General features: G+C 39.7%; 1 protein-coding gene across 6 annotated transcripts in view; it reads left to right on the top strand.

The window, feature by feature from the left end:
• MIER1 (MIER1 transcriptional regulator) overlaps positions 1 to 20,006 on the top strand; it is a 45,869-nt gene that overhangs the window by 16,618 nt on the left and 9,245 nt on the right. For all 6 annotated transcript variants that reach the window (XR_007506892.1, XM_049807375.1, XM_049807376.1 and 3 more), the window contains 6 exons: positions 1,987 to 2,011; positions 3,587 to 3,732; positions 8,930 to 9,097; positions 11,611 to 11,743; positions 16,553 to 16,617; positions 16,939 to 17,011. Coding sequence is in view for 5 of the 6 variants with exons in the window: in XM_049807372.1 (XP_049663329.1) it covers positions 1,987 to 2,011; positions 3,587 to 3,732; positions 8,930 to 9,097; positions 11,611 to 11,743; positions 16,553 to 16,617; positions 16,939 to 17,011 (610 nt within the window). In the remaining variant the exon portion in view is untranslated. The remainder of the gene's footprint in view (positions 1 to 1,986; positions 2,012 to 3,586; positions 3,733 to 8,929; positions 9,098 to 11,610; positions 11,744 to 16,552; positions 16,618 to 16,938; positions 17,012 to 20,006) is intronic.

The raw sequence follows: 20,006 nt of genomic DNA, 5'->3' as shown, positions 1-20,006 counted from the left end.
ATACTGCCTAAAAACCATTTCTTGCAAGTCAGCAGTGATACTGCATGTAAACTAGAAACACATGTGTATGTTAGTAAGTATGGGAAAAATAGACTGTCCTGTCTATAGATTGTGTGTGTATATATATATATTATGTATATATTTTCTTTAGGCTAATACAATGTTACAAGAGAGGAACTTCTTGTCCATTGTATCTTCTATCCACCCTTCAGGCAAATATTCAAGATGTGTTTTTTACCTCTATATAGTGCTTTCTGCTTGACACAGGCCAATATATTTTTGAGTTTTCATTTGTACATTGTAGGCTCTCGTAAAATGTAGGCAGACTTCTAAGTGAATTTTGGCCATTGATTCCTAAGAAGGTGTATTTCTTATCACTTTGAAGAGGTGCTAATATAAAACAACTTTATCATTACACAGAATTTTTTAAATTTTAGGTTTTGCTTTGTTACATAGCTAGGCCAGGTGTTTTGGGTGGAAGTGGCTTGTGCAAGTGACTGCTTGGCCTTATGAGATGAAGTCAAGGAGAAGGAAAATGCTTTAGGAAATCTTGGAATAATAGTTTTTACTTGAGTTTAAATTTACCAGTTTCTAACGTAATATTTTATTTTAATTTTGCATATAATTCTGGGTGTACAGATTTTGCAATTCTAGTAAGAGTACAATCTAGATATAGTATTACACATACACACAAGTATCTATCGTGAATGTGCAAACTGAAGTTTTCCAGATTACTTCTTGGCCAAATGCAGGCAGTTTTTCATGAAGAGAGCATTGTATGTTTTGTAATATAACAATATCCGTGATACCAAACAATATCTCATTTTCCAGAAGGTGGCAGGGAAAGGGGCACTGCAGCTCTCTGAAGTAAAAAATCAGCCTTCCTAACTTTGAAAAAAACCCACTCATTAGGTCTATTGCTGGACATAGTTGGAACATTTGCTTGAATTTTCAAAACAAATGAGCTTTGCATGTCTGATGCAAATTTTATCCCAGGAGGTTAAAGATTGGCAAAGTTATACGCAAGGGAAAGCAGAATTTTATAAAAGAAGACATTTGTCCTGATTATAAATGTAAGGTTACCAAATACGGTAGGCCAAAGGATGTCTCTGTTACATAGAGATTGCTGTGGAAGTGTCTTTTTTTTGTCTTTTTTTTTTTTCCTCCTGTATTTCAAAAAATAGTTGTTTTGTAGTCTGTCATACTAATTTGTGTTATAAACATACTTGGGAAGAGAGTCTGGCTTGCAAAATAATATTTGTTTTTTTGGTGTTTTTTTTCTCTTGCAGCTGGGTTAGCGATTAAAAATTAAATTGCTTTTTTCTTTTGTTCTGTGAGGAATTCTCATTGTGATTTGTGATTACCTTTTGAAAGTGTGTACCTTAGTTTAAATAGAACAGGGAATTTGTGTATTGCATAGCCTGCAGTTTCGAGTAGGAAGAATAATTTCTCTTAAACTGTGCTCCCACTGTCATTGTAATCTGGCATATACCTTGGTTGTGGAAAAGGGAATTTAGTACACAGAGTTAGATCAGAGCTGGATCTATTAAAAACTAACCTATCACCTCCTGTTAGTGTTCAGTTTTGTATCGGTGCAAAGAATTGGAGATGAGCAGATAGAGATGGAGAGAAAGTAGCTTTGCCCCATCTGGCAATAGTACCAATTTATGCCATACTAAGCTGATTGTGGAATTGTAATGCTGTTTTCAGAATCAATTGTTTTGCTTTATTTTATACCCTCATCAACTCAACTATTGCATCACAAAATGCGCAGTTCTTCCAATTATTCTTGCTGAAATAGTGCAGTGATATTGATGCATAAAGGAGAAAATGACTATTATTTATCTTAAATTGCCTCAGTGCATTTGTGGTGCTTTATTTGTAAATATATTATTTGCAGTGACTTGCTTTGTATCAGATGAATTATTGAATTGAGTTTGTACAGGTTCAACATAGAAAAATAATTTCCTTTGTTTTCTTTTTTAGCCTTCTGTTGAGTCTTCAAGCCCAGGTAAATATTTTTAATATTTCCTAAACTTGTGAGGGAAGAGGGCACCCTTGAAAAATTATTTTTGCTAGTCTCTTCCAGTTAGTAATCTAGGGATATAATTTGATGAATAGGTTGGTGGCAGTACTGGTGTAAGTAGTCACTGCTTTCTTCCAGTCTGTACCAGCACAAGTTTCTAAATGGTAAAATACACCGGGGAAATAAGATTCTTGTCTTTGCAAAAGCTGCACGAACACGTGTTCGGGAATGCTGAAGTCCTAAGGAGCACACTGTGAGCAAGTGCTGGGGCCATGGAAGAGACTACTTCACCCAGCGATACGGTTACCATCCCTCTAGGCATGGGTACCTGCTGGTGATAAGAGTTAAATACAGAGTCAAAAGTTAAGGCACTGTGTGCTCTCAATTAATACTGTTGTTGTATGATTTTATGCATAATAGCATCAAGAACAAAAGCAGCAAGAAAAGCAGCATTTTTTTTACCTCACTGGATTACTGAAAATGAGGGGTTGCATGACTTCTGTTTTTAAAGCTGGTTATTTTCTGATATTCCAGTATCGCAGAGCTACTGGCTATCTAGTAGTCAGCTTAAGTGTAGATTATGAATATCTGAGGGGTTTTTTGTTCACTTCGGTACCACTGTACTTAGTGTTATTTTTTTCCAAGGTTTTTTGCATCCTACTAGTGAAAAAGCTTTCCAGTAGTTACTTCAGCTGGACTGCCATTGTCTCTTGAGCTCTTATTTTTTTTTTCCAGAGAAACAATCAATTGCTTTAACACTTGAAACTGCAAAGTATAGTTAACCCTTACAGTCAACCCCTCCCTCTTGCACCCTCAAGATGGGTATACTCTTCAAGCTTTGGAAAATGAATTTAAAGTCTCCACGGACACAAGTGGAAAAATGTTAGCGGGATTAGAATTAGAAATCGGGTATTGCTGAATTACATAAAAATGCTGCATCTGCCAAACCATTCATCCATTCATTTATTTTTCATTGTCACAAAATATAACCAGACTTCTCTACAAAGAACTGTGGGAAAAAAAAAGGCATGGGGAAAAATAACTAAGGATTCTGCATCATAAATAAAATCTGCATAACTGTGAAGCTTACTTTAAGTTTAAATTTTGGAAAAGTCATTAGACTGTCTTTGTAGTTGTAAACAAGAAAGCTTCCAAAGTATAAAGGAAACAACCACCCTGAGTTTATGAGTATTTCTGCTCCCAGTAGAACTCTTGATTCAGGCAGGTTTATGATTATTTAAGAATTAAGTCTTCAAAACCTGAACATTTTACAAACATTTAACTAGGAGCCCAATGTCCACATATATAGTACTTTGAGAACTGGCTGCTTTAAACAGTATCTTCTGGTTCTTTTTTCCATGATCTCTTATTACCCAAAGGACAGCTTTCACCATCCTCTGAATAATGAGATTAGCTTTCCCTAAGATAAATGATTGAGGGATTTTGAAGATATTTTAATTTCTGAGTATAATTTGAGTAATAAAATGTCACCAAAATAAAAAACTAAACTCTGTGAGGCCATGATTAACTAAAAACATTCTTTAAAATGTTTTCTATCAGGAGGTTCAGCAACATCTGATGACCATGAATTTGATCCATCAGCTGATATGCTGGTGCATGACTTTGATGATGAACGGACATTAGAAGAGGAGGAAATGATGGAAGGAGAAACAAACTTCAGTTCTGAAATAGAGGATCTTAACAGGGTAGGTAGCCTTAAGTAGTCATAAAATATAACCACAGCCCACAGTCTCACACAAAACATTTGCAGGTTTTTTCCCTTATATTTGGAATTTTAAAAAAAACACCCCTAAAACACTAATAGGCAAATAATATAGATGTGGGAAATGGGCTGAGCTAAATTTGCAGTTCTTAAAAGTTGGGAAAAGGAAACTGGTACATAAATACTTAATAATGTATAATGCTGTGCTCGTTTAGTTTCTTTTTGCATATATGTGCTGGTGTAGGGTTTGCATTCTAGACCTAATATAAGTTAAAGTATGCTCTGACTAAACTTGTATATTATAAAGCACTTGCACTTGATTAGTGCATGTAGATTTTGATTTTTTTTTTTAAATCCCATAATTTTGCATTTCTTTTGCATTTTTATGCAAACAATTGTATAATACTTTAGTGGAGCATATAGGAGTATCGTCAGTTTTAAGATAGAGGAAATGGAGATGCAGATGAAATGATTTGCTCAAAGCAAAGAGTTGTCAGCAGAGCTGGGATCAGAACTCTCAATTATTGTTAATAGTGATAAATAAATCTTAAAATGTGTATCTTCTGAAATAATTGCATATAAGATTTATTTGGCATTTTGAGGTTATACTGTCACTTATGTATTGTCTTAAATTACTTCTCAGGCAGGGATGATATTCTTAAATTACAAACTAGGTTCATTATAAATGCAAAGTAATTTAGATGCTGTCTGTGACCTCAATGGCTGAAAAGGCTTCTAGAACAGATCATTAATGATTCTTAGATGCATATTTGGTATACAAGTCCTATTTAGTATAAGTGATTATGCCACTATGACTTTAAATTAATTTAGTATGTTTAATCTACATTTTGGATGTAAATGATAATTTATTTCTGGTAATTTCAGGTTTGATATAAAATGGTAAGCATAAAGATAAATAAATAGTTCATGAATCTAAATATGCTTCATCTAGATGAAGTGAGAAACGGAGCTCCACATGTATGTCATGTGGTTTTTAAGTTGAAAATACTTTTTTTCCCCTCATATTTTGTGAAGAGTCAACATCTGGTTGTGTAACTCTATCACCACATTACAATGCTTCCTTTATTACTGTATTTCAGCCATCAGTTTATTCCCTCATATCTTGGTTGTCAGGCTGCAAGTTTATAATTTCTCCATCTGTCAGCTCTTTTGTGATGCTTTTATAGACTGGCAGAGAATCTTGTGGTCATGTGTATTGTTGTGTGTGTATTGCAGGTAGGGTTTTTACTGAGTTTCAGATGCTTCCACGCCAGCAGGATCTTGCTAGAGACCTGCGGTTACCTCTGGTTGTAGGATAGCAGGCCCCGCATCAAGGCTTACTTGCATCTCTGTTTTTTTAAGTCATGGATGATAGGCAATGTAAATCTCAAAACTGTTGTCAAGGCAAGTGCTATCCCATCTTTTTCTTTCCCCCGACATTTAACACATATTATTTCAGACTTCCCCCGGGCTGTGAATGTGCCTGATTTACTAGTTCAGGTCCTTCAGAGATGAGGTGGCAGTCAGGTTTTGCAAAAACATTTTTGAACCTTAATGATTTAACTCCTGTTACAAAAATTGCACCTGCCTCTGAGGGTGAGGATCTTTTCTACTCGTTGATTGAAACTCTGGTGAATCTGTAACACATTAGTACTTGAGGTTGAGCAGCATCCTGCATCTATCTGTGCAAGTATGTGTATACATTTTTGTCTAAATGGCACTAGCATATCTGTGTCTAGAGACCTGAAGTCACCCTCTATGCTGCTCTAGTAAGGAAAAAATAGTTTCCTGAGAGCAGAACAGTATGTGAAGGGAATCAGATGTATTGGATTTGGTGGTTCTTAGTGATATTTCTTGAAATGCAAGAATTTTTCTTGGGCAGGAAAGCTGTCTGCGAGGTGGAGCAGCAGACTATCCTTCATCATATCCAGACATGTATTCAGTAATACTATTACCGAAAATACTATTTCCATATGTAGGAGCATCTATACCAGATCTGACCAAAGTCCTGGTTAACCAGTATTCCTTCTTCAGCAGCCTGAGACACAGCGCTCAGGAAGGTGTGCCTGGGATGAGGCACTTCTCTCGGTGTCCTGAGCATACGCTGACGCTGCGGTTTTCCAAAACACAGGAAACTTGGCAGCATCATTTTGGTGGTAGGAAACTGCATTCACACTCTGCCTTGTAAATAATAAATAATCAGGCCCCAGCAAGTTGCAGAAACTCGACTTCCTCCTACTCTTAGCTAAGCTGACTGTGCGAAGCATCAGCTGGAGGGAGGGTGACATGGAGGATTTGATGAGCGTGAGGCCAAATTCTTTACCTTTGTGCTGCCCCATCTGTGGGCAGAGCACTACTGGGTGATGTGTGCTGGCTTCCAGGCTGCCTCTAGGAAGTGGTGAGCATTGCCAGGGTGCTGTGTGTAGTGCCTCCGGGCATTACTTACAGATTTTTTTAAGCCTTTGACTCCCTCCCTTTTTCCATAATCACTTGGTTTCTCCTCTTGGGGTCTCCCTTTTCAGGGAGGGCTCTTGGGTTTTCTTGGGGTTACGCACCAGCATCCTCTTGTCTTTAAATGAGAGAATCATACATGGAAGCAAGCAGTGTTTCTCCCGAATACTCTTCTAGGAGGGTGTAGTTCAGGCACATAGGAAAAAGATGTTGTCTCTTTCTTTGTCTGTAATGCGTGTCAGTCTTATTTTTCCTCCTCCCATGGATTTGTCCATTTGATTTTTAACCTCTGTAAACTCAGTGTCCACGAGACGTGGCAGTGTTGTGCGGTTCATTTATTGTGATAAACATGTTTGGTTTTTCAGACCTACTCTGTGTTCATTTCAGTGGTTGCCCCTCAGCTCTTCAATTAGAAGAGTGTACAGTCACTTATATTTACCTTCTCTGTGCTGCTTTTGATACGGTTCTCTGTTGTATCACTTGCCCTCACTTACCTCTACTCCAGACGCATGAGTTATAATCCATTTCTTGTTATTAAGCATCTTCCACATAAGAAATTTCTGTGTCTTTGATAATCCTTGTTGCTTTTTTAGCCTTTTCTATTTTTGCAACATCCTGAAGCAATACAGAAATCATGATTTGTATTTTATTTTGGAGAGTTGCTGGCCCTTGGAGCTTTTTGGATTGTAATGGACTATCTGAAATTAAGAGGCTCTACCTAAGAAAAATGTTGTAAATACAACACCACTTTCCTAGGTAACATAGTAGGTCATATGCTTGTTACATAGTTCACAGGTACCTACGAATTGCAGTAAAAGTTCTTTTTAATTCTCATTCTGTATCTACAGGTGGGGTAGTGGTGAGGAGTGATTATTGAAAGTATATTACTTTACAAAATACGCTGGAGAACATTTGTTAGGATAATTATGAATAGGAGTTTTGTGATAGCTGTACTGTCAGGTTTTAATTAAGATCACAGTCCTGTCATGTTGTCTGTGTCAGTAAAGTATGAATTCCCCACCTCTAAGAGTTCTTTCCATAAAATGATAAGATAGGGCCCAAGGGGTCAAAAGGGAAGGTGAGGACATTTAGGTCTACATGGTCTGCATCTACTGTGTGGATAGTTTAGACAAAGACTAGACCAATAACTGGTAGAATGGCTTAGTTCTTTGAAGTAAAATAAATAAAATATACAGACAATAAGCACTGGTAACCCTTGCGTTACTCTTATTTTTACACAGCAGAATTAACTAGATCTGCCTTTTGTAATTGGTATTGTTAGTATGTTTCCAGAAACTAGAGATGTGTTGATCAGTTAAGGCCCTTAGGATAGGAGTTCATTGGAGGAAGTCTAACGTCAGCCGATAACTAAAAAAATCTGATTATCAGCTGAGATGCACTTTACATACGAAGAAGAAATATTTGGAGCAAGCAGACACCTCTAAATAATAAACAAAGGATTTGATCTTGTGAGAGAGATAATTTTAAAATGCTCTCTGAAAGTTTCTGCTCTGAAAAATCTCTTTAGGGATGCCATATACTGCCCCTGAAGGCTGGATACTGAGTATTAAAAGTAATGAAGTAAGTAATTTGCAGACCTAGCAATTAATAATTTTTATTAATAAAGTGAATGCAATTGATAACAGTTCGGGAGCCACTAAATTTGAGAACCAACTGTGTCATTTGAATTGCCTCTTTAGAGTGGACCAGCATTCTAAATATAAAGATTTTTAACTGTGCACATATTTTAGCAATTTTGCTTCCAACTGTGGATGGTTTGTAGACAACTAGCTTAAAATGTGTATGAATCTGTAAAAATTAACTACTATCTTTACCTGGATATTGGGTGATCCTGAATATAAGATGATCCCTCGCCCCCATCCAACCCCTCATTTTTTCTTTTGCCTGGAAAGGGGGGAGGTATAGAGAGACAGAGCGGAATATTTTTGGTGTAATTTTGTATTCAAAGCCAGGGTTGTAGAACTGTGGAATTGTCCCTGTAGTGCAATTCCGCAAACAAAGATTTAATTCAATGTTTAAGCCAGGTACTGCAAGTTCTGGTCCTTATTCTGCTGAATTCCACTGCCTTGCACTAGGGCAAGTTTCTGCCTGCAAAAACTGTCAATATCTTAGCTGTCTGTGTGAAGCAGTGGCTGCTGACACACATTGTATGTATTTTTTTCCACAATTATATACAAAATACTACAATTTCTTCAGGTAGTTTTTTGGGCAGTAAGGGGAATACCAATTTATATTCCAATAAGGAGTGTGTTTGCTCTGTGTACTGAAGGGGTATGATGTAGCCGGACATAACCTGCCACACTGCAGTGCTTGTGTTTTGGTAAAGTAGTAGTAGAATAGTATCAAGGGAGGGATGGGGCATATGGCCCTTTGGTGCCCTTTTAATGAGCTTTATGGCTCCTTTGAGAGATTGTTGGTACGTGAGGTCTGCTGTAAATTTATAAAGGATTGGGGAATAACAAGTTCCCCTGAATTAAAAAAAAAAAAAAAAAAAAAAAAAAAACACAAAACAACACATTTTTCTTAGGAGCCAAAACTTTGAATTTTGACTGTCCATTCATTTTGGTGTGGCCATTCTTAGTATACATGGTCATCATCTGTCTGGTTTTGGTGTGTTATGTTTAAAGTGCACACCTTTAAGCTGTAGAGCAGATGTGGGATGTGAAATATTTTTTTAAAATCTCAAACTTTGTTTGGATGTTTATCAGGAAAGTGATATGCCAATCCAGGAGCTACTTAGCCGTTACGGCTATGATGGTACCATTCCACTCCAAGAAGATGATGACGATGAAGATGAGGAAGAGGAAGAGGAGGAGGGAGAAGATGATGATGATGTTGATAATGATGACAACAGTGGCTGTAGTGGTGAAAACAAAGTAAGTGTTTACACTAATTTGAAATTGATTTTCATACAGCCATTCTGTACTAGACAGCCACTCAAGATGCCAGATCATGGCAGAAGTCATTCGTAATATAGTTGATTTCAGATGCTTTGCATGCTGAACTCTAATGTTTATTCTTAATTACCCATCTGTATTTCTCTTTATTGCTCTTAATTTAATCTGTATCATTCCAAACTGTTGCTGAGGCAAATTAGAGTATATGTATACATATAGCATCATGTAAGAAGGGATTGTAATTGTCCTTCAGAAATAGTCTGACTTCAAAACTGGAGTTTTAAATGCCTGAAGACACCTTTACAGATATGGCTGAATACTTGTTTCAAGATGAAAAGCTGATTTACTCAAACTGAACAGTGAAGTGTGGAATTGAATTAAATGTGTCTCTTGAGTATTGGAGGTTGCTGCAAGTTTTCTAGGTTTGCCATTTTAAATTGTATTTTTTCAGCCTGGCAGCCCTGGTTGTACTTAAATTGTTAACTGAATCTAATGCTTCAAGTATCTTTGCAAAATGTATGGTTTTGAACTTAGCATCTTTAAAATCCTGTTCTGTGTGCTCTTAAAATAAATTTTCTGATTTTAGAAGAGTCTTTTCTACTTGTGTATGTCATACATATTTGTAACAATCCTGTCCTGTCATGGGCACAGCTGTAACTCCTCCATTACTGGTGGCATTCAAAGTTGCGTCCTGAATTCCATTAAAATGTGAAACCCTTTGTACTGTCAGTAGCAAAAAAAGCTTAGGCATTAATGGAAGCTGCATTACCTAATCTGGCTTTAAAAAGGATGCATTTTGGTCTTTTGATATCTAATCCATTTTAGAATCTCTGGAATGCGACACAGAGATGAGGAATGATGTAACTGATTCAGAAAATGAAGTCCTTAGGATTTACAAACTCCCTTGACAGATGCTGTAAAAGATTGTTATCTGTATGGGTTGAATAGTTCAGAAATAAGAAAGATACACAGTTATGTTACATCGAAAAAGGTTCAAGAAGCTGGAGAGGGGGACAAACTTTCCTAACATGAAGGATGCAAAATTAAATTAAGACACAGAAGTGTTTTATTTTGTTTTGCACGGTGGTGTTCCTGAAGTCTCACTTTCTTCTTGTGTCCTTGATTACTTCCTGGCACAACTTCCATCTTCTGTGTTCTCATGATCCTCTCTCTAGTTCTCCACTTCTGTTACTAGCTGATGTAAGATACTGCCTATCTTTTCTCTTAAATGGATAAAATCTCAGTGTCTGTCACTGCTGTTGGCAGCAAGAGGAGTCATCTTTGTCCCTCTGTAGGGCACTAACCCTTTGTAGTGTGCTGCAGAAGCAAGCGTGGTCCTGCCCATCAGCAGCAACCGTTCACAATCTGGCACAGTAAACAAGCCAGTGGGTTAGCCTAATTGCAGACTTGGCACTGTGGTTGAGTTGTAAGTATGTGTTCACGTATTCTACCCCAATTTTGATAGGTTTGGAACAAAGGTGGTGAGGAGGACTGGGCACAAAGAGAGCTAGCTAACCTGTTATGATTGTTTGCCTCAGGGTACAAGAATGAGAGCTCTGAAATGCTTGCATGCTCTTAGCAGAGGCAGGAAAATACATCTGTGGGGGTGGAATAATTTTATAAATCATTCAAGCTTTCTCTGCAAGTGTTCATCTTTCTACAGCTTGTTTAGCTATATTGCACTTAGCTATTTTCTATTTTTAATCTGCTTTAAGCTGCACATGTGATAATACTCTGGCTGCTGGTAAAGGTACATATAAATATGTGCTGTGCCTCATGCTTCTGTGTTCGAACTAGCAAGTGTGAGTACTTACAACAGTCATAAAACACAAAAGGTATTGACAACATGCATTGAAATAGAAAGCACTAATATACTTTTTCAACCTTTATAATTTTAATTTTCCTTAATTGTAGTAATTCCCATAGTTGTGGTTTATCTTCTAATAAAGAAACTTGTTCTAATTTTTGAACTTTTAATGACTCGGTGTACAAACCTGAGTCTACTGATACGCTATTCCTGTGGGGTTGAACCACACTATTGACATTAATTTTTATAGAAAGTATTATTTCCATTTGATTGGAAAAAGTATAGCCAGTAAAGAATTCCTCCCCTTTTTGTTGAAAATTCATAAGGAAGGGTTTTAAGGACCAAAGTCAAATTTAAAGTTAAATTAAATGAAATGAAACTGCAAGGATTTGCTTGACTGATTTAAAAAACTAGGTGTGATACTTAATAGCGGTTAATATTTCTGATTTGTATGTTAGAGTCTGAGTGTTAAATTGATCTGCTTAAAATACTGGTCAGTAAATAATGTGATGTGTTCACACATTTGTTGTGGCTCAGTCTGGACAGCCCACAATCTATACAGTCACTTCAAGTCAAAAAGTATTTGGGTTTGATATATTGACAATTTTGGAAAAAAATATTGCCAAAATAGTATTTGTCGCATACAGGGGATAGCTGATCTCTTGTTTGCTTTTTTATATTTAAGGAGGAGACCATAAAAGATTCATCAGGTCAGGAAGATGAGACACAGTCATCTAATGACGACCCGGCGCCATCTGTTGCTTCTCAAGATCCACAAGAGATAATTCGCCCTCGTCGATGTAAATATTTTGATACAAGTATGTACAGTTTAGTACTAAGCACAGTAATCTCAGTATGATTGACCTTTGGTTAAGAACAGCCCTAGTTAACATAGTGTTCTGAAATAAGCATGTTGATACCCATAAACGTTTGTTTGTTCTCTTTCATAACAATGTTCTTGATGATCATTATGCTCAAAATAATAGGCAAAAAAAAGTCCTATTTTCAGCTGAATGCTAAATCCTGTCTGCAGATAAGGGACTCTGTATAAGGACAATAGATATTCTCTCTTTGTAAAACAATGCATTAAATTTGTGGAAAAATTTAAATTTCTACAGTTTTGAAAAAGCAAGCTCTCCAACAGTGTAAATTCTTTCATGACACTACTCCAACTGTTGTGACAGTCCAGTTTATGGTCCTGCAACCTGGTTCATATAGGTGTGCCCTTCAGAAAAATTTTCTTGTACCTGGAGTCCAGGTGCAGTAAATGACTGCTTAGTATGGTATTACGTTACCATTGTAGTTTCAGCTGCCAGTTCACACTAAGGATATAGGTAAAAATATTTGCAAGTAGGAAATGCACTGTTCCAACTAGATAATTGCTGGACAGTACATGATTGTCATGACAAGGCCTGGTGACAGCAGGTTATGTACTCATTCAGAGAAGGTGAGAGTCTAACTGAAGGAAAAATGAAAGCTGAAATTTACTAGAAATAGAACCCCAGATTTCTTCAAGATCGCTAATACAGAAAAAAGCAATGAACTCTGAAAAAGGCCAATAGATTGTTAAACCTGAAATAACAAAGGGGGAGATAACGATGAAGAAAATTTGCTTCAAGAATTCCATATTTGATACTGTTGCCAGCATTGTGGACTGATTATTTTCTCTCTTGGTGGTGGTTTTTTTTTTTAAATTGATTTTGCATCCGTTTGAGACTGTTGAGCTAGTGTTATGTAGTTGTCCATTTAGACAACTGCTATTTCTGTGGCAATCTTACTTAATGGGATCTGAACCTTTTAGTATTGAGCTATGTATTGGTTTTGTTTGGCAAGGTTTTGGTAGCGGGGGGGGGTTACAGGGGTGGCTTCTGTAAGAAACTGCTGGAAGCTTCCCCTGTGTTCAAGAGAGAGCGAGCCCATATTAGCCGGCTCTGAGACGGACCCGCCGCCGGCCAAGGCCGAGCCAATCAGTGATAGTGGTAACGCCTCTGTGATAACATTTTTAAGAAGGAAAAAGTTGGGACGGAGGGAAACTGCCGCCGGAGTGAGGAGTGAGAACATGTAAGAGAAACAAGCCTGCGGACACCAAGGTCAGTGAAGAAGGAGGGGGAGGAGATGCTCCAGGCGCCGGAGCGAAGATTCCCCTGCAGCCCGTGGTGAAGACCCTGGTGAGGCAGGCTGTCCCCCTGCAGTCCAGGGAGGTCCACGGTGGAGCAGATCTCCACCTGTAGCCCGTGGAGGACCCCACGCCGGAGCAGGTGGGTTCCCGAAGGAGGCTGTGACCCCGTGGGAACCCCGCGCTGGAGCAGGTTCCTGGCAGGACCTGCGGATCTGTGGAGAGAGGAGCCCACGGAGCAGGCTTTCTGGCAGGACTTGTGACCCCGTGGGGGACCCGCGCTGGAGCAGTGTGCTCCTGAAGGACTGCACACCGTGGAATGGACCCATGCTGGAGCAGTTCGTGAAGAACTGCAGCCCGTGGGAATGGCCCACGTTGGAGGAGTTCGTGGAGGACTGTCTCCCGTGGGTGGGACCCCACGCTGGAGCAGGGGAAGAGTGTGATCAGCCCTCGTCCTGAGGAGGTGAAGCGGCAGAAAATAACGTGTGATGACCATAAACCCCATCCCTGTCCCCCTGTGCCGCTGGGGGGGCTTGGTGGTGAAATCCGGGAGGGTAGTTGTGCCCGGGAAGAACGGAGGGGTGGTGGGAAGGTGTTCTGAGATTTCGTTTTACTTCTCATTACCTTGCTCTGGTTGATTTGTAATAAATTGAGTATGTTTTGCAAATTGAGTCTGTTTTGCCCGTGACGGTAATAGTGAATGATCTCTCCTGTCCTTATCTCGACCCGCGAGCCTTTTGTTATATTTTCTCTCCCCTATCCAGCTGAGGATGGGGGAGTGATAGAATGGCTTTGGTGGGCACCTGGTGTTCAGCCAGGGTCAACCCATCACAGTCTTTTTGGTGGAGAATGCGGGCAATGTGAGGAATTTGAGATAAGGATAGTAACTGAGAGAGGTAACGGGCAAAACATGGACTGAACGCAGCTAGAGAGTTAAGAGCTGCTTGATGAGTGGGGAATCTTTATTGTTGTAATTGTGGTGAAGGGATGAGGGGTGGATTGTGTGTGTAAATTGTCCACTTTTGTCAGTTTTGTGATGATATTATTTTGATTTTGGTGTGGGGAATTATTTTTGTGATGTGAGTGAAGACTTTGTGTGATGAATGTGGATTTTAATGATAGTTCTTAAAAATGTGATGCACAGAGGCGAGGGGTGGAATGTATTGGTTTTGTTTGGCAAGGTTTTGGTAGCGGGGGGGGGTTACAGGGGTGGCTTCTGTAAGAAACTGCTGGAAGCTTCCCCTGTGTTCAAGAGAGAGCGAGCCCATATTAGCCGGCTCTGAGACGGACCCGCCGCCGGCCAAGGCCGAGCCAATCAGTGATAGTGGTAACGCCTCTGTGATAACATTTTTAAGAAGGAAAAAGTTGGGACGGAGGGAAACTGCCGCCGGAGTGAGGAGTGAGAACATGTAAGAGAAACAAGCCTGCGGACACCAAGGTCAGTGAAGAAGGAGGGGGAGGAGATGCTCCAGGCGCCGGAGCGAAGATTCCCCTGCAGCCCGTGGTGAAGACCCTGGTGAGGCAGGCTGTCCCCCTGCAGTCCAGGGAGGTCCACGGTGGAGCAGATCTCCACCTGTAGCCCGTGGAGGACCCCACGCCGGAGCAGGTGGGTTCCCGAAGGAGGCTGTGACCCCGTGGGAACCCCGCGCTGGAGCAGGTTCCTGGCAGGACCTGCGGATCTGTGGAGAGAGGAGCCCACGGAGCAGGCTTTCTGGCAGGACTTGTGACCCCGTGGGGGACCCGCGCTGGAGCAGTGTGCTCCTGAAGGACTGCACACCGTGGAATGGACCCATGCTGGAGCAGTTCGTGAAGAACTGCAGCCCGTGGGAATGGCCCACGTTGGAGGAGTTCGTGGAGGACTGTCTCCCGTGGGTGGGACCCCACGCTGGAGCAGGGGAAGAGTGTGATCAGCCCTCGTCCTGAGGAGGTGAAGCGGCAGAAAATAACGTGTGATGACCATAAACCCCATCCCTGTCCCCCTGTGCCGCTGGGGGGGCTTGGTGGTGAAATCCGGGAGGGTAGTTGTGCCCGGGAAGAACGGAGGGGTGGTGGGAAGGTGTTCTGAGATTTCGTTTTACTTCTCATTACCTTGCTCTGGTTGATTTGTAATAAATTGAGTATGTTTTGCAAATTGAGTCTGTTTTGCCCGTGACGGTAATAGTGAATGATCTCTCCTGTCCTTATCTCGACCCGCGAGCCTTTTGTTATATTTTCTCTCCCCTATCCAGCTGAGGATGGGGGAGTGATAGAATGGCTTTGGTGGGCACCTGGTGTTCAGCCAGGGTCAACCCATCACAAGCTATCAGCAGGGCCATTTGGACAACAGGTATTTTACCTTTCTTTGACAGAAGTGACTGTCACAGATGTTCGAATTCCTACTGTTCTGTGTTTTAACAAACAAAAGTTAAAGCAAAGGTTCCTTACGATACCTTATACTTGATACTTATTAGCCATGACATTGCAGAAATGCAATTTTCTAATCTGTAGTTTATTTTAATCCAAAAATGTTAAGGAACCTCAGCATGTCGCTGTGCAGAGGATTGCAAATATCTTAAATGAACTCTGTTTTTTAACCACAGCATTAGCATTAGCGTAATGCAAGTGTATTGCATTAGGTTTTGGGTTTTTACAATGTTCAGCTGTACATAGAATGTAATTTCATGTATAAATAATTTTAGTGCTGCTATTATCACATGCTGTACATAAACCAGATATTGCGGTTGCTTTCAGTACATTCTGAAAGGCAACTAGGCTATATCATAAAGAGCTTAAAATTTTTGTCAGTCCTCACCCAAAATAATCTATTTTAAATGCTGCTGTGCATCTCTGAGCAGTACATCCAAGCCTACTAAATCCCAGTAAGACTGAGAAAAGCACACTTGCAGATTTCTTGCACCTTGTGCTATAGTCTACCTTAAGTTCAGTGACAGCTGCTGTAAGGGAAAAAGATCAGCAGTATCTAAGCTAGGAGCTCATTGAAAATGGTGTTGAAACCCACATGCGGATGCTGAACATCCACATAGAAATAATTTCAGAAAGTAACTGTTTGTAGTAAATATGGATGTGGATCACGTCAACTGCTTCAGAGCTGGGTGAGGGAAAGGAAATTTTAATTAGGCAGTAGTAAAACCGATGGATGTATTAATTTGTGCCTTAACTTTTCAGAGCCTGTTGTGTGTCTTAATCCATTCTGAATGCGAACATGGAGCGGGTCATTTTTTATAGTTGGCAATACTGAAACATTTAGCATTGACACCGAAACTGCCATTTGCACTTGCGTGGTGTTAGGTAAGGTGGCAGTGAGGCAGAGCAGGGCTGCCCTGTGGCTGGAGGCTGGTGGGGTGAGAGGGTGGGCTCGTGTCCCCCCCGTCACCCATGCCACGGTGCTCCCAGGAGCTGGCTCCGACGTCCCAGGCCCCCTCGCTCAGCCCGCTTCCCTGGAGGCTGGGGTTGACGTGCACAGGCCCCATCAGAGCTCATTGTATGTAAATGTTTGAACAATTTCTTGTAGATAGTGAAATAGAAGAGGAATCGGAAGAAGATGAAGATTATATTCCCTCAGAAGACTGGAAAAAGGTAAACACTAAGTGCTGTTTAAAAAGCCTGTATTTCATGAATAATGAGTTGATCTGTTACCTAGTAACCCTGAACTCTATAGATCACCCAAATCCTCTCCAGTTTTTCCTCATAATTAAGAGGTTTGATAGTAAGAAGTGTTAAAGACCTCCCCAAATAGTCAAAAATCCATTTCCATATAGTGCCTGTTAACTGTATTTTTAGATTTTGAACAATGAATGTTTTAAGGGGTAAAAAAAGATGCGGTCATTCTCTTGTTTGCTAACAAAAAACATCATGGCTGCTGTTGCTAAACTTCTTGTTTCTGTTATTTCAAAACAGGAAATCATGGTGGGCTCTATGTTTCAAGCTGAAATTCCAGCTGGCACATGCAAATACAAAGAGAATGAAAAAGGTGAGACTTGGCGCTGTTACCATTTATCGCTGTGTTTGAGATTATTTCCTAGTGGGGAGAGATAAAAGATTTGATTGATGTCATGTGTCTTGCAAAATAAAAGAGCTCCTTCAAGTGAAAACTAGAACCGTGATCTCAAACTATAGTTCATCCTGTACTTCACCATCAGAACTTGAGTCTTGGAACAGGAAAAGAAAGATTGTATTGCTGGCCTATTGCCTATTCAGCCCTTGTATTCTAATTTGGTCACGTACACAAGCTTTCTGTGTAGCTTATGTTAACCTCTTCACCTGGAATATTTACTTTATGTAAAACAAAACAGATAATAAAGAAATTGTGTTGCTGGAATTGGATTAACATGTTTAAAGAGGCAAAATGGTACCAGTAGCTTTGATTTTCAGATTTTATAACTCTTCAGTCAGTATTAAAGAACCTCTTGTTCTACTTCTGGGTTTTTTTCCAGGGACTCTTTCCCCCCTCAGAGCCAGAGTCTTTGGCTGTATGCTGTCAATATAATCAAGTCAGAAAAGGTAGACCCAGTTTAAATCCAGCTGTGAGCCTAAAAGAAGCAAATATTCCTGCTCATTCAGCCCATTACTAAGAATTTGTTTACACTGCAGGTCAGTTTGAGACTGCCTCTTTTGTAGTTTTATATAAGTTAGTTTTTAAACTAACCAGCATAAAACCCGGTGCCTTCCTAGAATCTGAGGATATACTCAAGTGGTAGCAGTTGTCTTGCTTCCAGCTCCAGGTTGTGATAGCTACGCTGTAGCCTGATCTAGCTAGAAACTAAGAGGAGCATCAGTCCTGCTATTGACTTTGAGCAGGCTGACATGTTCTGTCAGCTCTGGACTTTGTAGCCAGCGAGGTTGAAAAGATTGTAATTTAAAACTACATGAGAAGTCAGGAGCTTCCATTAAAAATAGAAAACGGCAAATTAGAAAACATCTGCTTTTTTGCTGTGAAGGAGTTGCTCTTTGCACCCTTTCCTGCTTCTGTCTGAAAATAGAGCTTGAGCTATGTATTTGCCTGAGATGCAGTAAATTATGCTTTATTGGTCACCTGCTTTTCCTGCTATTTACTCAGCTCTAAATGGCTTCTGGCCTTCAATAATAAAAAAGATACAGCTGCTTTATGCATTACAGTAACATATAGAAAACAATTTCTCATAGTCTTGTACACTGTTCTTTGCACAACAGAGAACCTACGTCGTGGGCAAAAACCATTGAGGGGAAAAGTTAAATTTTCACTAATCATGCTAGGACTATTCTAGTTTTATATACCAGTGGGGTTTTGTATCTTCTGCCACTTCTTTCCTTTCTGCTGTGTTTGGATGTAATCTTTGGCAGGACTCCAGCTGGAATACTAATGAAGCTTAAGAAGTTGAAAAATAAACGTCTGCAACTATGTATTTAGTACTTTCATGTACATATCCCATCATCTTAGTTGTTCTCTAATGAAGGGGAAATTCTAACTGTAAAATTCCCAAATACTAAGAAGGCTAGTCCTTTCATATCCAGTCCTGTAAGCAAAAGCACAAAAATGCTAGAACTTTTAAGAATAACCACATTGCTTTTCAGAATGTGTTCTGACACGCTGTTGTGAGGAAAGAACGACCATGTAATCTACACTAAGCTAATTACAGTGGACTGGCTCTCTGAGAAGTATGCCTGGAGACCAAATTAGCTGCTACTAAACAATTTCAGGTTATGAAAAAATCTACAAAATTAAAAGATATGTTTGCAGAAGGCTTGGGTTTGAAAATCAAAGGATAGCTCTGTGAACTGAAAGGTGCTGAAGCTGCTTTGAGGCTTAACTGACAGCTGTCATTCATAATCATTCATAAACATTGCCGTATACTTAGCTTGCATCATTAAGGGTGGCTTAGAACCGAATATCAGTCATCTCCTGAAAAGAATTGTTGCTTCTGCGGGAGTTTGTATCCCAAGATACCTGGAATCTCTTTCTTAAATGAGCAACCCAACATCAGATTAGGACTAGCCTTTGAAACAAAAAGCTTCCAGAAAATTGCTGGGAGCTGTTTCCAAAGAGCGTATCATTTGTGAAATGAAGCTGTCTTTCTTTGCAAGACACTTAATAATTTTCCTTACCACTTTTGGGTTTTCATTTGTAGTCTATTTTCATGTTAAAAATAATTTTATTCAAGTAGAGATGCATCTAGCTGCCACTCTGACCTTTCCACCTCCACAGAATGCTACTGTATCTTCCCTTCCTGGTGTGACCATGCTTTCCCAAGTGTTCACTCCTTTCTCTTGTCAAAGATGCTCACCCAGCTAATGGAATCAATGTTAAAGTTACTTTCTGGCTGTTTTTTGTAAGGTTGGCTTTCATTGGAGACTGAGCCATAAGCAAGGCCTGGATGCTTTCCTGATTCTGGGGTTTTTTTAATAACCTGAATTTTACTTTATTTTGCTGTATTAGTGTTTTAATCCTGCAAAGCTGTAGGCTCTTCAAAAATAAAAACGGGAGATAATTCAGAAGATATGTCATTTGGCCACGTTTCTCCCATTAATTTCACTTTACTATGGCTTCCCTGGTCTGAAGGCTCACACAAAAGCTCTGAGAAAACAGTAGAGATTTGGTCATATTAAAATTCAGCAATCTTTACCTGAATGATTTTGTTTCAGAAAGTATTTCTTGGAAGTAGCAGGAAGATCTTAGCAAAGTTTCCTTTCAGGAGCTGTTTGACTTCAGAATGTCTGACAGCTGGGTGTCATCTTCCCTGGAGAAGTAGTGGACCTTATTGCTGGCTTTTGCCAGCCATGTTAGCTGAGACACTTATATTTAGTGGTCCAGGCACCTGGTAGTGGTTTTAGCACCATTTTTGGTGGTGTGCTTTTTGGTTTTATGTGACTGATCCTAATCATCTTGCAAGAAAACAGATATAATTCGCTTCTGAAGTAATTTTCCATGCCTGCTGGCTGCCATCAGCAAAACTTAGGGAAAAGGCATGCTGGATGGATCGTTCGGGGAC

Source organism: Accipiter gentilis, chromosome 8 (assembly GCF_929443795.1).
Source record: "Accipiter gentilis chromosome 8, bAccGen1.1, whole genome shotgun sequence".
Classification (NCBI taxonomy): domain Eukaryota; kingdom Metazoa; phylum Chordata; class Aves; order Accipitriformes; family Accipitridae; genus Astur; species Astur gentilis.
Note: the sequence above shows the minus strand (reverse complement) of the source record. Positions and strands in the feature narration are given on the sequence as shown.